General features: G+C 41.4%; 2 protein-coding genes across 5 annotated transcripts; both read right to left on the bottom strand.

The window, feature by feature from the left end:
• Positions 1 to 2,513: 2,513 nt before the first annotated feature.
• On the bottom strand, positions 2,514 to 5,497 carry LOC144705784 (uncharacterized). Its single transcript, XM_078578614.1, has 4 exons — positions 5,227 to 5,497; positions 5,047 to 5,140; positions 4,052 to 4,255; positions 2,514 to 3,169 (listed from the first exon to the last, which is right to left on the bottom strand). Exons 1-4 carry the CDS (start codon positions 5,299 to 5,301, stop codon positions 2,628 to 2,630), a joined length of 915 nt encoding a protein of 304 aa, XP_078434740.1. The 5' UTR covers positions 5,302 to 5,497; the 3' UTR covers positions 2,514 to 2,627.
• Positions 5,498 to 11,051: 5,554 nt separating this feature from the next.
• Positions 11,052 to 15,533, bottom strand: LOC144705395 (Thiamine pyrophosphate dependent pyruvate decarboxylase family protein). 4 transcript variants are annotated; one of them, XR_013582033.1, is made up of 4 exons: positions 13,986 to 15,533; positions 12,708 to 13,024; positions 12,043 to 12,135; positions 11,052 to 11,674 (listed from the first exon to the last, which is right to left on the bottom strand). XR_013582033.1 is itself a non-coding variant. In XM_078578038.1 (3 exons), exons 1-2 carry the CDS (start codon positions 15,372 to 15,374, stop codon positions 12,710 to 12,712), a joined length of 1,704 nt encoding a protein of 567 aa, XP_078434164.1. In that variant the 5' UTR covers positions 15,375 to 15,533; the 3' UTR covers positions 11,771 to 12,135; positions 12,708 to 12,709. The 4 variants fall into 4 exon arrangements, 1 of the variants encoding a protein (XP_078434164.1); XR_013582032.1 differs by having other exon boundaries at positions 11,052 to 11,649; XR_013582034.1 differs by having other exon boundaries at positions 11,052 to 11,614.
• Between the last annotated feature and the right edge of the window lie 346 nt (positions 15,534 to 15,879).

The raw sequence follows: 15,879 nt of genomic DNA, 5'->3' as shown, positions 1-15,879 counted from the left end.
AATCAAACTTATTTATGTATACTTATCCCCCCAGAACATATTGTGTGTAATTCTCTAATCAAAATTACACATTGAATCAACAGCCTAATGAGCTGAGAAAATATTTATTGTCCATCCTAGTTAGTTAATTTGGTACTGCATATGAATTAATTGATCATAGATGCACCAAATCCAATCAACAGGTGAGCTGCCAACAGATTAAGTGCCTACCTAGATGGTGTCTTGGAATATAATAGGTGTATGCTGCCCACACATGAAATTTGTGTGTCAAAATTTAATATATACTTAATGTCATCTGCACTTCTCAAAAGTGACAACCCCCTTAAGTATAAACATATCAAATGCCCCCCTCCAATATTGTATGAACAGGAATATTTTAAATGTGTTTATATATGACTCGATGTGGTTGTGTTATCCCGTCATAAATCATTCATTATTTTACATATCCTTTCACTTCACTATATATACCATATATTTATAATACTGAATAATTTTGGATTTCGTATGAATTGGAACATTTAAAATATGTATTCATGGAAGATTATTCACTACATTGATTTTCTTATGATTATACTTACCATTGCATTTCATCATAAACCTCATGTATTTATAATTACGAATAAAATACAATTTTGAATTAAAACAAGATACATATGTAATGGTTGAATTTTTTATTTTGGTTCATTATTCATTTAATTTGACACTAATGTTCTTATTTATTATTTATTATCCTATCTATTTTTAGCAAAATGATTAGGCGTTTGATAAATGTCAAACAAGTTATGTTGTACTAGTTCATTCTTTATTTTGATATTATTGAAATGCAAATGATTGTAAACAAAATTAAGGCTATTTTTTATTACATTTTCTTAAATTATAACATTTTTTACACATAGAACATTTTTTTGGTCAGAATACATTTTTTTGGGGATTTTCGGACGTCCATTTGAGTGATTTTCATTTCCAAATCATGTAGATTTTTTTTGGCTTTAATAAAAAGTTATTAAAACCTTTTAATATTTTCATTTAATTGGTGCAAAGAAAAAATTCATTGAATAAATTTAAAGGTTTTCATCATATTAGAAGTGATGAGAGTAAGAATTTATTTTTATAAGTGTGCCTGATCATTGTCAAAAGTAAAATTATGATATAAGGTCAGACCAATGGTCTTTTGTTGTAAAAAAATATCATTGTGGAACCTAGTGTCATAAATTTTGCTAATTGACTGTTCCATATTGATTTTTTTAACAAAAAAAATCCTAGGTGGTGCATCCAATGATTGTGCCATCAAACCAGTCCGTGAGAATGGAAATTTATTCCATAACATGTGCATAACTTTTAGTGTCTTCCAGGAATTTAGGTTTGCATGCCTAACAAGTTTGAGATCTATGGCTGATAATCAGATATGATATGGTTGATAATCATTTTTTCCATTATTTTAGACTACTTTTGATACAAAACTTTGATTTGTAGTACCCAAATTTGGAAAAAGGGGCCAGAACAGTCCTAAATTACTTATTTTACAATTTTTTGTTCTTAATGCACAGGTGTCTCATGGTGCATATGATGATTCAGAAATCTATATAATGCTTAACAGCCCAGGAATTCACAGAAGAACAGTATTATGGGGACAAACCCATTCACCAAAATTTTTAAACCCATCCCATCCTAATCAATCTCCCCTCTTGAATGAAATCTAAGACCTGATTTTCCATATTATGCTCTATATTGGGGACTTCATCCCAGTCAGCATCGACGTTTATCAAGCAGGCTACTTGGATTGGCAAAGTCTCCCAAGTATGAGCCAATAGCTGGAACACATTGGGGCAGCTTCTTTATTTTATTTTCGTTCTTAGGCTAATTTTTTTTCGAAAAAATAATTGTCAAATAAGTTATCATTTCCATTTATAATGTAAGATAACTGAAGAATATCAAGTCAGTGGAGTTTTCTCCCCAAATGCTTTGATGGTTTTCTCATCGTGCATTCTCTTACTTATTCTGCAAAGTCCTAAGATACAAACAGGCCTTTCCTATGGTCCGGCAATTTATTTGTCTTTTGTTTATGGTCAACAATCATAGTCAAAGACGACTGTAATGTGAGATATCTGTAGATCTGACGTTTCGAATTTTCTTCTCTGATTGATGATTATCTTTTTATTGTTCTTTTTTGGCAAGCATTCAATTTATGTAATTGTGTAAGACAACAATCATAATTTGAAGACAGTCTGTATTTTTCCTATCGATGATTCCCTCTTATTAATTTATCCATTAAACTTCAAATAAAAACATTGATCAATCTATTACTGAAATGTTGTCACCATAGTACCTAAAAATCAGTTTTTTTTTATTTGAAATCTCATGATCCCACTGTTTTATTTATTTCTTCTCCTCCTATATCCAATTACTGAGCTCAATGTTTTTCCAGTACCTTCTGGTTCCTTGTCCATTGTTTATCCTGCAAAAGGCATTTTTTCCTCTGAAATTGGCTGACATAGCAAAGTGAGAGAGAGAGAGAGAGAAAGAGAGATGATAACTCTGTCTAAATATTCTAACGAGCAGTTTCTTATAAAGGCATTTACAGCATAACTATAGAACATATCGAAGAAGAGGCTACAAAGAGAGGGCACTCATCCCTTTCCAACACCAGCCTCCTGTAATAACCTCCTGAGCAAGCCCACCAAGTCCCCTACTGCACGAAACAATCCATCAGCGCTGCCACCGCTGCCTCCACCTTTCAACTCATCCTCCACTGCAGCGGCAAGTAGGAGTATCTCAGCCATATTTTCCTCCATCTCTTCTGGCTCTAATGGTGGAATCGCGCTCGCCCCGAGCTCGTCCACCTGCACTCCCACTGCTTGCAACTTCTCCAGTACCCCCTCCATCACCTCCACAGCAGCGACGGTGCCTCCCCCTACAAATCTCATCCCTTCCTTCACCACTTTCACTGCCGCTGCCCCCACTTCGATGGCCCACTTCACCGGCTCACCCCCCTCACCCTCCTCTTCCTCCTCGCAAAGCTCCCGGAGAACATCTTTCATGGAGGTTCCAACCTGGGCCAGGGCCCGAACAATAGCGGCAGAGTCAGTGCTAGGGGACCCCTGAAGCCTCGTACAGGATGTCGAGACCTTGCCCGCTAGCGTTGGCATTAAAGGCCTCTCCTTCCTCAATCCTGGACAAGGAAAAACCATTGTTGGTGGACGAATGACGTGGGATGGCACACCCTTGGACGGATGACAGCATGACATTCGTGTAATATGCCATCAGTCCTGCATCCCATGATAGTGGACAGCATGGGTGATGTGTCATCCAATGGAAGATATGTACATCAGCAGATTTTATGAATGAATAACTAATTCTAATAAATCCTAAACTCTAATTTCAACAAAGTATCTCCTTCTTCAATCCTGGACAAGGAAAAACCATTGTTGGTGGATGAATGACGTGGGATGGCACACCCTTGGACGGATGATAGCATGACATTCGCGTAATATGCCATAGAGATGCTGGGGATCGGCTTGATGATGCACCCATCTGCCTTCAGACACTGCAGCAGACTAGTGTTTGCAGACATGGTTTATCATCGGAAACCCATCACTGTCTACAGCTTGAATCATCAGAAAGAGATTAACAAAGGGAGGGTCCAGAGAGGCAAAATTTTCATTGTCATCCATCCAGTGGATGCAGGACGATGACGAAGTTTGCCATTGACATCTTAGCCAGAACCCATGCCAGGGACAATAATGACTTATCATCGTAACAGTGCACATTCCATAGGGCTGGGGATGATGACGAATTCATCATCTTCCACACTAGTTCATAAGTGTAAATGGCAAAAATCTTCACCGTCATCCAAAAAATTGCCATTCGCAGCCTGGATGATGATTCAGTCTTCATCCACTCGTCAAGTTGACAAATAGTCATCCCAGGGCGCAATTGAATGACGATGCTGAGTCCATAAAGCCGTCCTGTCCCAGATGGATGACAATTCACTAACGTCATCTTAGAGGCTGGACCTAATGAGGAGGAAAGAGTGATATGAAAGGGATCAAACCATAGGAGGAGAGGGCTTCATGTAGTAGGGAGAGGCTATGGTCAATGACAGGCTTGGCGAAGTCGCGAATGGAGGCCCTGAGAGTGGGGCCCGCGCCAACAGTGCTGCCATGGCACAACAGCACAAGCCCGAGGAGCAGATTACAGTAGCTTCCGATGAAGTCTTCCAGTTGCTCCAGTGAAGATCCAGAGGAGAGAAGTGCGCCTGGATCAATTTGGAACAAGGGCACGATCAACGAATTATGAAATGTCTTCTTTATAAAGGATGAACAAACATCCTCTCTACGTTTGTTTGCTGTTCTTGGAGGAGGTAATTTCTAGGTTGAGCATGTTTAGTGGGAAGAGCTTCAAGGGATGAAAAAGGACAAAGGTTTTCAGATCAACCATGGAATCATTGATGATGGCATTAGGAAATAAACAAGAGTAAAACTCTAAGGCATCGGTTTAATCCCTGATGTTGAAGAAGATCAGTACAGAACTACGATAGTATTTTGAAACTCAGAAGAAATGGAATCTAATCAGCGATTAGATCATTGATCCTGAAGGAAAAAATTCTAAGAATGAAAAAGGACGAATGTTGACAAACCTCACTCATCTAAGATTAGCCATGGAATGATTGATGATGGAGTTTCGAAATTTAAAAGAAATAGAATCTAAGCACCGGTTTAATCCTTGCAGCAGAAAGTAATTCCTACGGATGGAGAACGAAGATGCAATATAGTGCTCCATAATCAGTAAGATACGATAACCTAATCACTGGTTTGATACCCATTCTTGACTTAAATCTTCCAAGGGATAAACTAGGAAGAGAATTACGGAACCGCGGCCTCAATGAATGACGAAAATTAAGAAGGGCATTTGGAACGGAAAATAAAAACCCAACCACATTTTTTTGTCACTAGTCTCGAAGAAGAAATCGTCAGGTTAAGAACACGACGGAGGCGAGAAAAAAGAAAGAGAAGGAGAGAGGTTCCAGGAACGGAGGAGGGAGCTTACACATAGTTGCCTGATTTGAAATCTCATTAGCCATCTTCATCACCTCAGACCAGTCTGTTTTCCCCATGGATGCCGCCGCTGGCGCATCCAGCAACTACCCCAGAAACCGTCCGCGGAAGGATCAGCGAAATCGGGGAATCAATGAAAAATAAAGCTTGAAGAGGATTCGCAAGAACACACCTTAAACGTGTCATTGATGCTTTGCGCCTGCACAATCAGAAGTCGATTGAGACGCTCCTTCGATGGTATGCTCATCTTCGAACCCTAATTGCTCGAGGGAGAAGATGGCCGACACAAATCCAAGCCCAGGAGACAAGTAAACTCTCCTTCGCAGTCGGCCTCTATAAATATACCGAACTATAGCCAAACGCATTAGCGATCGCTATACCTGTATAGCCAAACGCATTACCGAAAATCAAATCTTCCATATCCTAGTTTTCCAATATCCGGATATCTGATAACCGTATCGGTTGCTGCAATGCTTATATCCTAAAGTGGTAACATTTAATGTAAACTCCAAATCCTGTTATCGCATATGGAAGAGAATAGAAATCTTGCACTGTATATATTAAACGAGGTCAAAGAAACATCAAAAGCATATGGCATTGTGTACATAAATCATTTAAGATGATGATAAATATTAATTTTCTCTTTGATACAGGATATAGATAGTTGAATACCGTTTCTGATATCCGGATATCGAAATGGTATCCTAAATCCGTATAGTCCTTACCCATTCGGTCTCCGTCTTCGATATCCGTCTACTCCTATAGGATGGATATCGTCCGATATCCGATATCAGACACCGTCCCATTTTTTTCCGGACAATCCCTAAAACGCATACAATATAGAACTAATTAATAATATCAGGTTGAGATGATGTGATTAAATAATTGTAATTTGTGCCATGTTTGCAGGGATGCGGATGGGATGGTTTTTTCGTCCCAGGACAAAAAAGCTTCCCATCTGCGAGGTCAGACGAAGACTGGGATGGAAATTCATTTTGGAACGAAAGGAAGAGATGGTATTTATGTCCTCTAACAGAAAAACCATCCCGTCCTGAAGCCACCGACGGTGGACAATAAGAGAAGGATGATTTTTTGTCCCTCTCTCTCTCTCTCTCTCTCTCTCTGGCTGTATCTCTATCTATCTATCTATCTCTCTCTCTCTCTCTCTCTCTCTCTCTCTCTCTCTCTCTCTCTCTCTCTCTCTCTCTCTCTCTCTCTCTCTCTCTCTCTCTCTCTCTCTCTCTCTCTCTGGCTGTATCTCTATCTATCTATCTATCTCTCTCTCTCTCTCTGGCTGTATCTCTATCTATCTATCTATCTCTCTCTCTCTCTCTGGCTGTATCTCTATCTATCTATCTCTCTCTCTCTCTGGCTGTATCTCTATCTATCTATCTATCTCTCTCTCTCTCTCTGGCTGTATCTCTATCTATCTATCTATCTATCTCTCTCTCTCTCTCTCTCTCTCTCCGGGGCTGTATCTCTCTCTATCTCTCTATCTATCTATCTCTCTCTCTCTCTCTCTTTCTCTCTCTCTCTCTCTCTCTGGCTGTATCTCTATCTAAGTATCTATCTCTCTCTCTCTCTCTCTCTCTCTCTCTCTCTCTCTCTCTCTCTCTCTCTCTCTCTGTCTGTATCTCTCTCTCTCTATCTCTCTCTCTCTCTGGCTGTATCTCTATCTATCTATCTCTCTCTCTCTCTCTCTCTCTCTCCGGGGCTGTATCTCTATCTATCTATCTATCTATCTATCTATCTCTCTCTCTGGCTGTATCTCCATCTATCTATCTATCTCTCTCTCTCTGGCTGTATCTCTCTCTATGTTTATCTATTTTTCTCTCTCTGAGTCTTGCTCTGTATCTCTTTTTTCTCTCTCTGAGTCTCGCTCTATATCTCTTTTTTTTTTCTCTGAGTCTCGCTCTGTATCTCTTTTTTTCTCTCTCTGAGTCTCGCTCTGTATCTCTTTTTTTCTCTCTCTGAGTCTCGCTCTATATCTCATTTTTCTCTCTCTGAGTCTCGCTCTATATCTCATTTTTTTCTCTCTGAGTCTCGCTCTGCACCTCTTTTTCTCTCTCTCAGAGTCTCGCTCTGTATCTCTCTCTCTATCTGAGTCTCGCTCTGTATCTCTTTCTCTCTCTTTGAGTCTCTGTTTATATATATTTATATCTATATATACTCCTATTTATATATATATATATAAGATTATCTTTTTCTCTCTATATAAAGCTTTTGAATTCGTCCGCGATGATTTAATGTTCTAAGTGAAAAGCAAAATTTAGTGAAACTCTTTACCATTGATCAAAGTTTATGAGTTAAATGATTCATTAAATCTGATTAATTGGGCTCTAATTAATACATGAAGTCTCATATTTTCAATCGTTGCAGGAAGACAGATAGAAGAAATCAAATATAATCGCTAACATAGAAGAAACTGAAGGAAAAAAATGATTTATGACATGAGGAAAGAAATCAAATAGAATTGCTGTCAATTTATAAGTAAATTGAAAGAAGAAATCCAACAGGAGTTCAAGGAATAATGGTCAGACTAGCAGAGCAGTAGGAGAATCCAACCAATCTTATGGGAAAACGTTGAGATTAGGAGAGTACTTGGAAATCCAATTAGAAGTTTAGAAAAAAAACAAACAGATTAGAAGAAAGAACCATGTAAAATTACCCCGATCATCTTCCTGAAGTCAAGGTGGAGCAAGACCTGGCTAGCTACCAGCAGCGGCCGCTGGGGGAGCGGACTTCGAGCTTCACATTGCCGTCATTATGTGGTGTAATTTGAGTTTTTGAACCACCCTTCCCACAGGCCACGCAGTATCTGCACCACATCAAGCAAGGTTGATGCCTTTGGGACAGAGTGTTTGTGCAGTTTCAGAGCAACTTTTTTAAAACGAAGATAAACATGTAACTGCTTGATGTTGTCGCTTCTGCAGTTACACCTAGAGTTTTTAGCAAAGAGCTAAACCTTTCCTAAACTTTGGTGCGGTCCCCAGATCCGTTTTGTTCTTGTTGATTCCCGGTCTGGTCAGATTGACTAATCATAATCAAAGTCAAGGTAGAAATTTTATGTTAATGGTTATGTCGTATATCGACAAAATGAGCTTTAGAACTGCTGGTAATGAATGTCCCTTCGCCTCCCTTTCCTTCTTCCCCCCCCCTCCCCCCCCCCCTTCAATCTTTCTCCCTCCAAACCTCCATTTCTTCACGCAGAACTATCAGGGTGAAAGAGAAGGAAGACATGTTCATTAAATAGAGAAAGAGGTTTTGATTGGTAAATGCAGCCTCCATTTAAAGAAATCCTCTACGTCAAGTGGATGCCCACAGATGATCAATTATATGGCGCCTCTACTGAGATCAATAGAAACCTCTCTAGAGAGTTAAATTTCATATTTTTAGAATTTTACAAAAAATAAACCGGATATTTAATAATTTACTTTCAGTTCCAGTCCAGTTTGACCCTTGAACTTAAAACTGTACAACCAACCGATCAGCCCTCAAATGGAGGACCTGCAGTCCCAATTCCGTCTCTAGTCAAACATGTCATTTGTCCTAAATGTCCAACCCTAGTTACATCCCATTCCACCCCTCATTAATTCATAGTAGTTATACTATAGAAGTATAATGTCTACAATACTTAATAAATTTGACATATTACATGTTTTTTAATTACCAGTCTAATTTAATCACAGTATTCAGGCAGTTTTTAGCAGTGGGTGGTTCAGAAATTTAACCTAGCGGTATATTCCAATCCCAAATGAAACTGCATTTATTTGAAAGTATGAAATGGGAGTGCGAAAAGTTGCATTTATATCACTTTATTATCAAAATACTTTTCATGTGTTTCATGTTTGAGATGCGTTGATAATAAGAAGATTTGCTGTTTGTCATGTGTTTCCTTACGACTTAAATTCATAATGCATCATTTAAACACGCATTCATCAGAGATCTGCTATAATATTTATTCGGCACTGCGACTTAGGGTAAAATTTAAAAGTTCAAATATTTCATGGTATTAGCAAGTAGGGTGAGACGGTCCCGGTCCAGTCCAATTTTTTGGCATGGACCTAAATCTTACCTGAAGTAAGGTCCGGCCCCAGTCCAGTCATGTTGACCGGTCAAAGTCAAAATCAAAGTAAAGATAACAAAATTGGCAAGAAATTTTCCTAAAAGAATATGGCATTACAAAGCAATTTAGAGTGTCCATCTTGGAAAGTAAAAAGCTAATCAAGACGAGATAGTGCAAGAGTATTAACCAACATAATAAGAAATAAGAGTACCAAAACAAAACCAACTAGAACATGAAAAAAAGAGGTTCTTCTAGTATAAAAGAAGAAGAAAAATGAAATAACAGGAAAAAGGGAAGATGAAAAAAAGAAGAAAAAGATAACAATAAAATGATGGAAAATGAAAATAAGATGAATGAAAGAAGAAGAGAAAAATAAAAAGGAATTAAGATGAAAATAAAATGAAAAAAAGGAGAAGAGAACAAGAAGAAAAGAAAGGAATATGGAAATAAGAAGAATAACAGAAGGACAAGAGAAGAAAAGATAGGAAAAAAAATAAAAAAAATGAAGGAAAAAAGAGGAAAGAAGAATAAAAGAAGATAAGATTAGATATACGAGAAAAAAGGATGAAGATAAGATGAGAAGAGAATAATAAAGAAGACCAGAAGTGAAGATGATAAGAAAGGAAGATGAAAATTAGAAAAAAAAAGAAGAATAAAGGAAGAAAAGAAGTAACGAATATCAGATGAGACGAAAAAGAGGAATACAAGAAGACGAAAAAGAGGAATACAAAGAATAGAAGAAGAACAGGGGGTGATGTAATACGACAAGTGCCGGGATCAGCGGCTCATATTACAGCACAATAAGGGTGATCGACGAGGTGACGATAATGATAACGTGCAAGTTTTAAAGAAAACTCTTAGCCGAGCAATATAGGCACGGCTGGTTTAGGTGAACAATCCAGTAAATTCTCGAAGGAAAAGATTGGCCAAAATAGACTCTCAATGAGCCTTGAGATCACTAGACACCTAGGACGCAAGGAGAATTTTACGACTCAAAGATGTTCACACTTTTATATCAGAGAACGAATCTCCTACCACAAAGAATATCCTACCTCTCGACGAGTGGTGGCTATCCTATTCAATAAGTTTTTTTTTAAGTAAACGGGCAGAGGAAATGATAGGGGAAGACGGCACTATAAGACGTAATAATACTGAAGCGTAAAGGGGATGAACGAGGAAGAACCTGGCACGATTCCAACAAGCCGTGAGCACAACTAGTCGAGGCCGTAGGGACCAGGCTCCGGTGTGACGACTGAGAGGGAACGCGCGGGGCGTCTGGCGGAAGGGCGCAACTATGCCCAGCGAGTGTGGGCAAGGGTGGTGCACGGACAAGGTGCGGCGCGCAGCAAGACGCTACACGCAATAGGGCGCAAGGGCAGGAGCAGTGCGTGGGCAAGCAGCGACGCGCTGCAGGGCGGGGTGCACAACAGGGCGCTACGTACTGCCAAGCGCGGCGCGCGTCGGGGCGCGGTGGATGCGAACGGACACCATGCACAGATCGACGGTGGGCATGCTCGACCAGGGTACGGCACGCAGGATAGGCGCAGTGGTAACTGGCGGGGCGCGTTGCTGGGCGCGGTGTGAAGTCGCGGCGCTCGCGAGCAGAGGCGAGCGTGCGTGGTTTGATCACGGCGCGGGGCAGGGCGGGGCGTGCAGCAGGCCGTGAGGCGTGTGTCGATCGAAACCCATCAAGATGCAATCAGCGAGGGAAGGGGTGTCGATTCTTGACGATTCTTGGACGATGTACCAAACAAGAATTCCGATTCTTAGAAAGATTTTCCAAGAAACCTCGGCGTGGAGGAGACCGATAGGCAGCAAGGCGCTCCACAGAGTAATCTCAACGTGGGTGGCAAGGGCAAATCTCTCTCTAAAGGCTCACGTTCTCCACTCTCTAGTAAACTAACTGCTTTCTACTCTCTCTAAAGACAACAAGAAGGAAACATTCAACTTTTCAAATCTCATCAATCCTACCTACACTTGGGCATGCCATCCCCTTATATAGGGAGGATGGGTGCCAAGTGAACGACTCTAGGAGAAGAAATCGTCGTGAGACAAAGTCTTTCCCTAGACAACCGTTACAACGAAGAAAATGAAAATTACGTGGACGAGGCCCAAACACACTGGCCCAATCCAACAGTTTAGCGAAAATATAACGAAATACAACAAACCATTCAGGACGTATACTTGAAGTCGGGGTTGCGAGCATCGACGTGAGTGGCTCGGTGCGGTTGGATTCGTCTCAAGTCGGTGTCGTCGCGATGGTCCCCCATCAGAAGGGGGGGGGGGGGGGCGGTGGCGGCGGCAGGGAGGGGGAGGGCCGGCAAAGAGCGCAGGGTGGGGGTGGGGTTGGGGTGGGCCAGGGTTGGGCAGCGGGGGAAGGGGGGGGTGTGTGGAGGTCAAACCAGACCCCGACCGGCCGGTCCCCTTGGAAGTGGTGGACCGCCGGTCCCGGTTTGGTCCGGTCCGATCGGTCCCCGGTCCAAAATGTCAAAGCCTATTAGCGAGTGAGTGGAGCCCACATATAAAGTCCTATCCCAATAATATTCAGAAAATACTAGTCACAAGTAATTGAGAGTATCAAAATCCACATGATACAAAAGACAAGTCTGAAATCAGCTTTGCGGAAATTATGAGTAAAATGCGCTTACTATAATATCCAAAAAATTGAAATAATGTATTTATGGGTCTTTGGAAATATCACATATCAAAAGCACTGAATAATAAAATTCTAAAAATTCCATATAATTCTTTTGCACTTTGAGCCTAATTAGAAATAGATGAGTTTTGTAATATTAGACACTTTATTGTATCTTTTTGGGTGCAAACCCCTTCTCCTTGACCTAGAATGATTATGTGTGCATTATATCTGATAGTAAACAAAACTCTGAAAATTTAAGTTTGTGGTTCATCTATGGTTTCTACCTTGTTATAGTCGCCCTCTGGCCTATCAACTGGCCTAACTTCTCGCCTTGGCCATACCGCCTTCCATTCAGTACACGGCCGCTTCATTATGTCCTGTATCAGATAGTTCAGTAACAAATTAAGGGATATGCAATTTGATTCATTCACATACATATCATGTAGGATTAGAATCCTTATTATACATGAGAATAGACAGACGTCTGTTGGCCTTCCTTCTACTTTCAGGCCATCTATAGAACGAACACACAATATCTTCACACGAAATTCTAGTATTATGATGTGACTGCCCATCATGAGAGTAAAAGATTATAGTATTGCCATCAATAATTCTACATTATTTTAAATTTACAAGTCTACCAAGTTTTGTGTTCTTATCTTCCATGGACACTCTCAGTTGCCGTCAGATACTGCAGAGCCGGCCATATAATAGGAGTCTACTTCCTTTCTTCCGTAGTACACTTTTCTTTAATCTAAGTAAAAAAAATTGCCAAATAAAAATTATTTATATTTTGAAACAATGATCCAACAAAGTGTTTAGGCACCTCTTCAGGAATATAAGACAGAGAGAACGACTTACATTCCATTTCTTTTGTTCAAATTTTGACGTTTATTACATCATTTTTAAATTCTACAAGAAAATATAGCAAGAATGAAAGAGGAGGTACCTCTAGTTCTTGTGCTGCAGGCTCCCACTTTCCGACCCAGCATAAGGATCAATGATAACATTTATCACGGCCGGCTTTCGAGCAGAGAATGACTGTGTCAAAGCTGATGTAAGTTCCTCTGGGTTCCTTGCCAAAAACCCAGCACCCCCAAATGCCTCCATAAGAGTGTGGTAAGCAGCTTTGGGAACAAAAGAAGTCGGAGCGGGGTCTTCTCTATAAGGCCCAGTGATCTCTTGAGGGCTCCTCCTATCGCCGCCATAAACTCCGTCATTGTTGAAGACAATCACGATAACCGGCAGTTGGTATCTCACCAGAGTCTGCAACCATGACAACAGCAGAGGGCTGAGGAAATTTTTTCAGATGTGTCCATGAACCTATAGGATATGGCCCATTTATGCTTAATTGGGCCTAATAAGAACCTTTAATATATTACTACCCCAAATATTATATGGGAGCCTTAATAGATCAAAGCTCTTCTTCCTGTGAGCAATCCCTCCACTCCCCGTGTTGCCGCCCTCTGTCGTGTTAGAGTCTAGACAAAGTTTGAAAACAAAATCACATACTAAACATATTGAGATAGATGGGTAAATACCATATTACACGGATATGGGCAAAGACCTATGTAATCTTTTCACTGCTTCCCCATGTGGGATTAAGTGACTTAAAGACCAACCGGCGTGGGCCACTTGCAACACGTTGGTCACTGATATATATTTTTTAATTAAAGAAATATTGAAAGGAATATGGGCCCCTATAGCGATTGGCTAACTTGCACATGGTAATATGGGCCCCTATAGCGATTGGCTAACTTGCGACAGGCAGAAAGACCAGAGGCGATCAAACTGCATGGTGAGAACAGACCAGTAATATCTACTGATATTAATAAAATCTGAAACGATTAATAAATCTTTTTTGCGATTGGTAGACACTTCATCAAAGAGAAGGTGGAGACTGCTGTCATCAATTCAATATTGGTCAGTTCTACAGATCAGAAGGCAGATCGCTTCAGTATCTCTGAGTTTGGAAAATCAAAACCCATCAGTGAGTATTTCATTGTTTCGCACAAAATCTAGTTGATAGATCATGGGGAAGATTTCTTTATGAATTTGGGGATACTTATTCCGAAACACATAAACCAGTATGATCACCAACAGGCACAAAGCTAAAAAAAATCCAAAATTTTGAACGATTGGTCGAACATTGGATAAGAAATAGCTCTTCATGACAGGAAGCTCTAACACCCAAAATTTTTAAGAATCCACAGGAAGAAAAACGTACCTCGACTTCCATGGCACTGAATCCGAACCCTGAATCTCCTTCAACAGCAACCACCAATCGCCCAGGCGACGCCACAGCAGCTGCAATACAGTACCCTAATCCAACCCCCATTGTACCCCAAGTCCCTGCATCTAATCTCGTTCTCGGTTCCGTCTGAACCAGCACAGTTCTTCCCAAATCCATCGTGTTCGCGCCCTCCGACACCAAGATCGGCGATGGAATCCCTTCTGCAATAATCTTATCCCGTATGATCTTCAGCGGAGTGAAGAAATTGAACGGAACTACGATCTCCGCCAGCTGCGCCTCCAATTTCGCTGTATTTTCCTTGGCCTTCTTCGAAATCGCCGAAATCCAAGGATGAGATCTCCCGAAGCAGAAAGGATCGTCCTTGATCTCCGCGTTAATCTGATCCACCACCTTCTTGGCATCGCCAATTAGCCCAAGATGAGGCTTCCTGAGCTCGATCTCCTCTCTAGCAACATCAACAAGTATGAATTTGACGTCCTCGGACCATCTCGGGGTTTCCCCGAAGTGTAGCAGCCAGTTGAGCCTCGCGCCGACGATCAATACCACGTCGCAGGATCCCAAAGCCAGCGATCTCGATGCAGTAACAGACAGTTCGTGAGTATCGGAGATCGTACCTTTTCCCATCGGAGTCGGCAAGAAGGGAATCCCCGTCCTCTCCACCAGCTTCTTCAAAGAATCCTCCGCCCTAGCGAAAGCCGCCCCTTTCCCGATCACGATCAACGGCCTCGCCGCAGATCTAAGAAGAGACACCGCGGATCGAATATCCGAGGAATTCGCGCCAGGGATCTTCGAAAACGGAGAGATTTTCTGCGACTTGATCAGAAGCATTTCCGCTTCGGATTCAGAGATCTTCTGGAGGAGCACGTCGGAGGGAAGATCGAGATAACAACCGCCCGGCCGATCGGACATGGCGCGGCGGATAACTTCCTGGACGAGTTCGGGGATCAATCCGATGTCCGTAGCCCTGGCGGAGAACTTTGCGAAGGGTTTCACAGCGGCGATTTGGTCGAGTTCCTGGAAATCGCCTCTGCCGTAGTAGTTCTGGTCGCAGGAGCCGGAGATCATCACCGTCGGCCAGGCGTTCGCGTTCGCGTTGGCGAGGCCGGCGAGGCCGTGGACGCAGCCAGGGCCGGAGACTGTGAGGAGCACGCCGGGCCGGCCGGTGAGGAATCCGTACGCGGAGGCGGCGTAGCCGGCGGATTGCTCGTTGTGGAAGGCGAGGAATCGAATTCCCGCGGCCATGGCGCGGTTGGCGAGAGAGGTGACGGGGATTCCCACCACTCCGAACATATGCTGAACTCCGTGAATCGATAGCGCGCGAGCTGCGAGCGAGCTCCCGTCGATCGTCGCTTCTTCCGCCATGGCCGTGCAGGAGAGATCTTCGAGTAGAACACCGAAGAACAGCGAAGAACAACGAAGAACAACGAAGAACAACGAAGAATCACGAAGAACAGCAGGATATATATATAGAGAGAGTGTAACGTCGAGCTGTTGAAAGGACTCCTGGTTCGGGGCGGAAATTCGAATTAAAATAACGATACATTCGTCATTGTTATCTGGTTTCCACCCTGAAGTCGTTATCAATATCCGTTATCATAATTAAAATAATATCGGATCAGGAATCGGTTAGTGGCACCCTATGGTTAATAACGGGTATTCATTTTTTTAAAAAAATTGTAGCATATTAAAAGAATTATGTATTAATTTAATGAAATGAGAACATTAAAATTTTATGACATTTTTTGCAATTTGATGTCGTTCTTATGATGTATGACGTGAGGTTTATTATTTATTTATGTAATTACTGGTTAAAGTGTTACGGATTTATTATTCAATAGAGAATTATTGTTCAAAATTTGATATTTCT

Source organism: Wolffia australiana, chromosome 7, assembly GCF_029677425.1.
Source record: "Wolffia australiana isolate 7733 chromosome 7, ASM2967742v1".
NCBI lineage: Eukaryota > Viridiplantae > Streptophyta > Magnoliopsida > Alismatales > Araceae > Wolffia > Wolffia australiana.
Note: the sequence above shows the minus strand (reverse complement) of the source record. Positions and strands in the feature narration are given on the sequence as shown.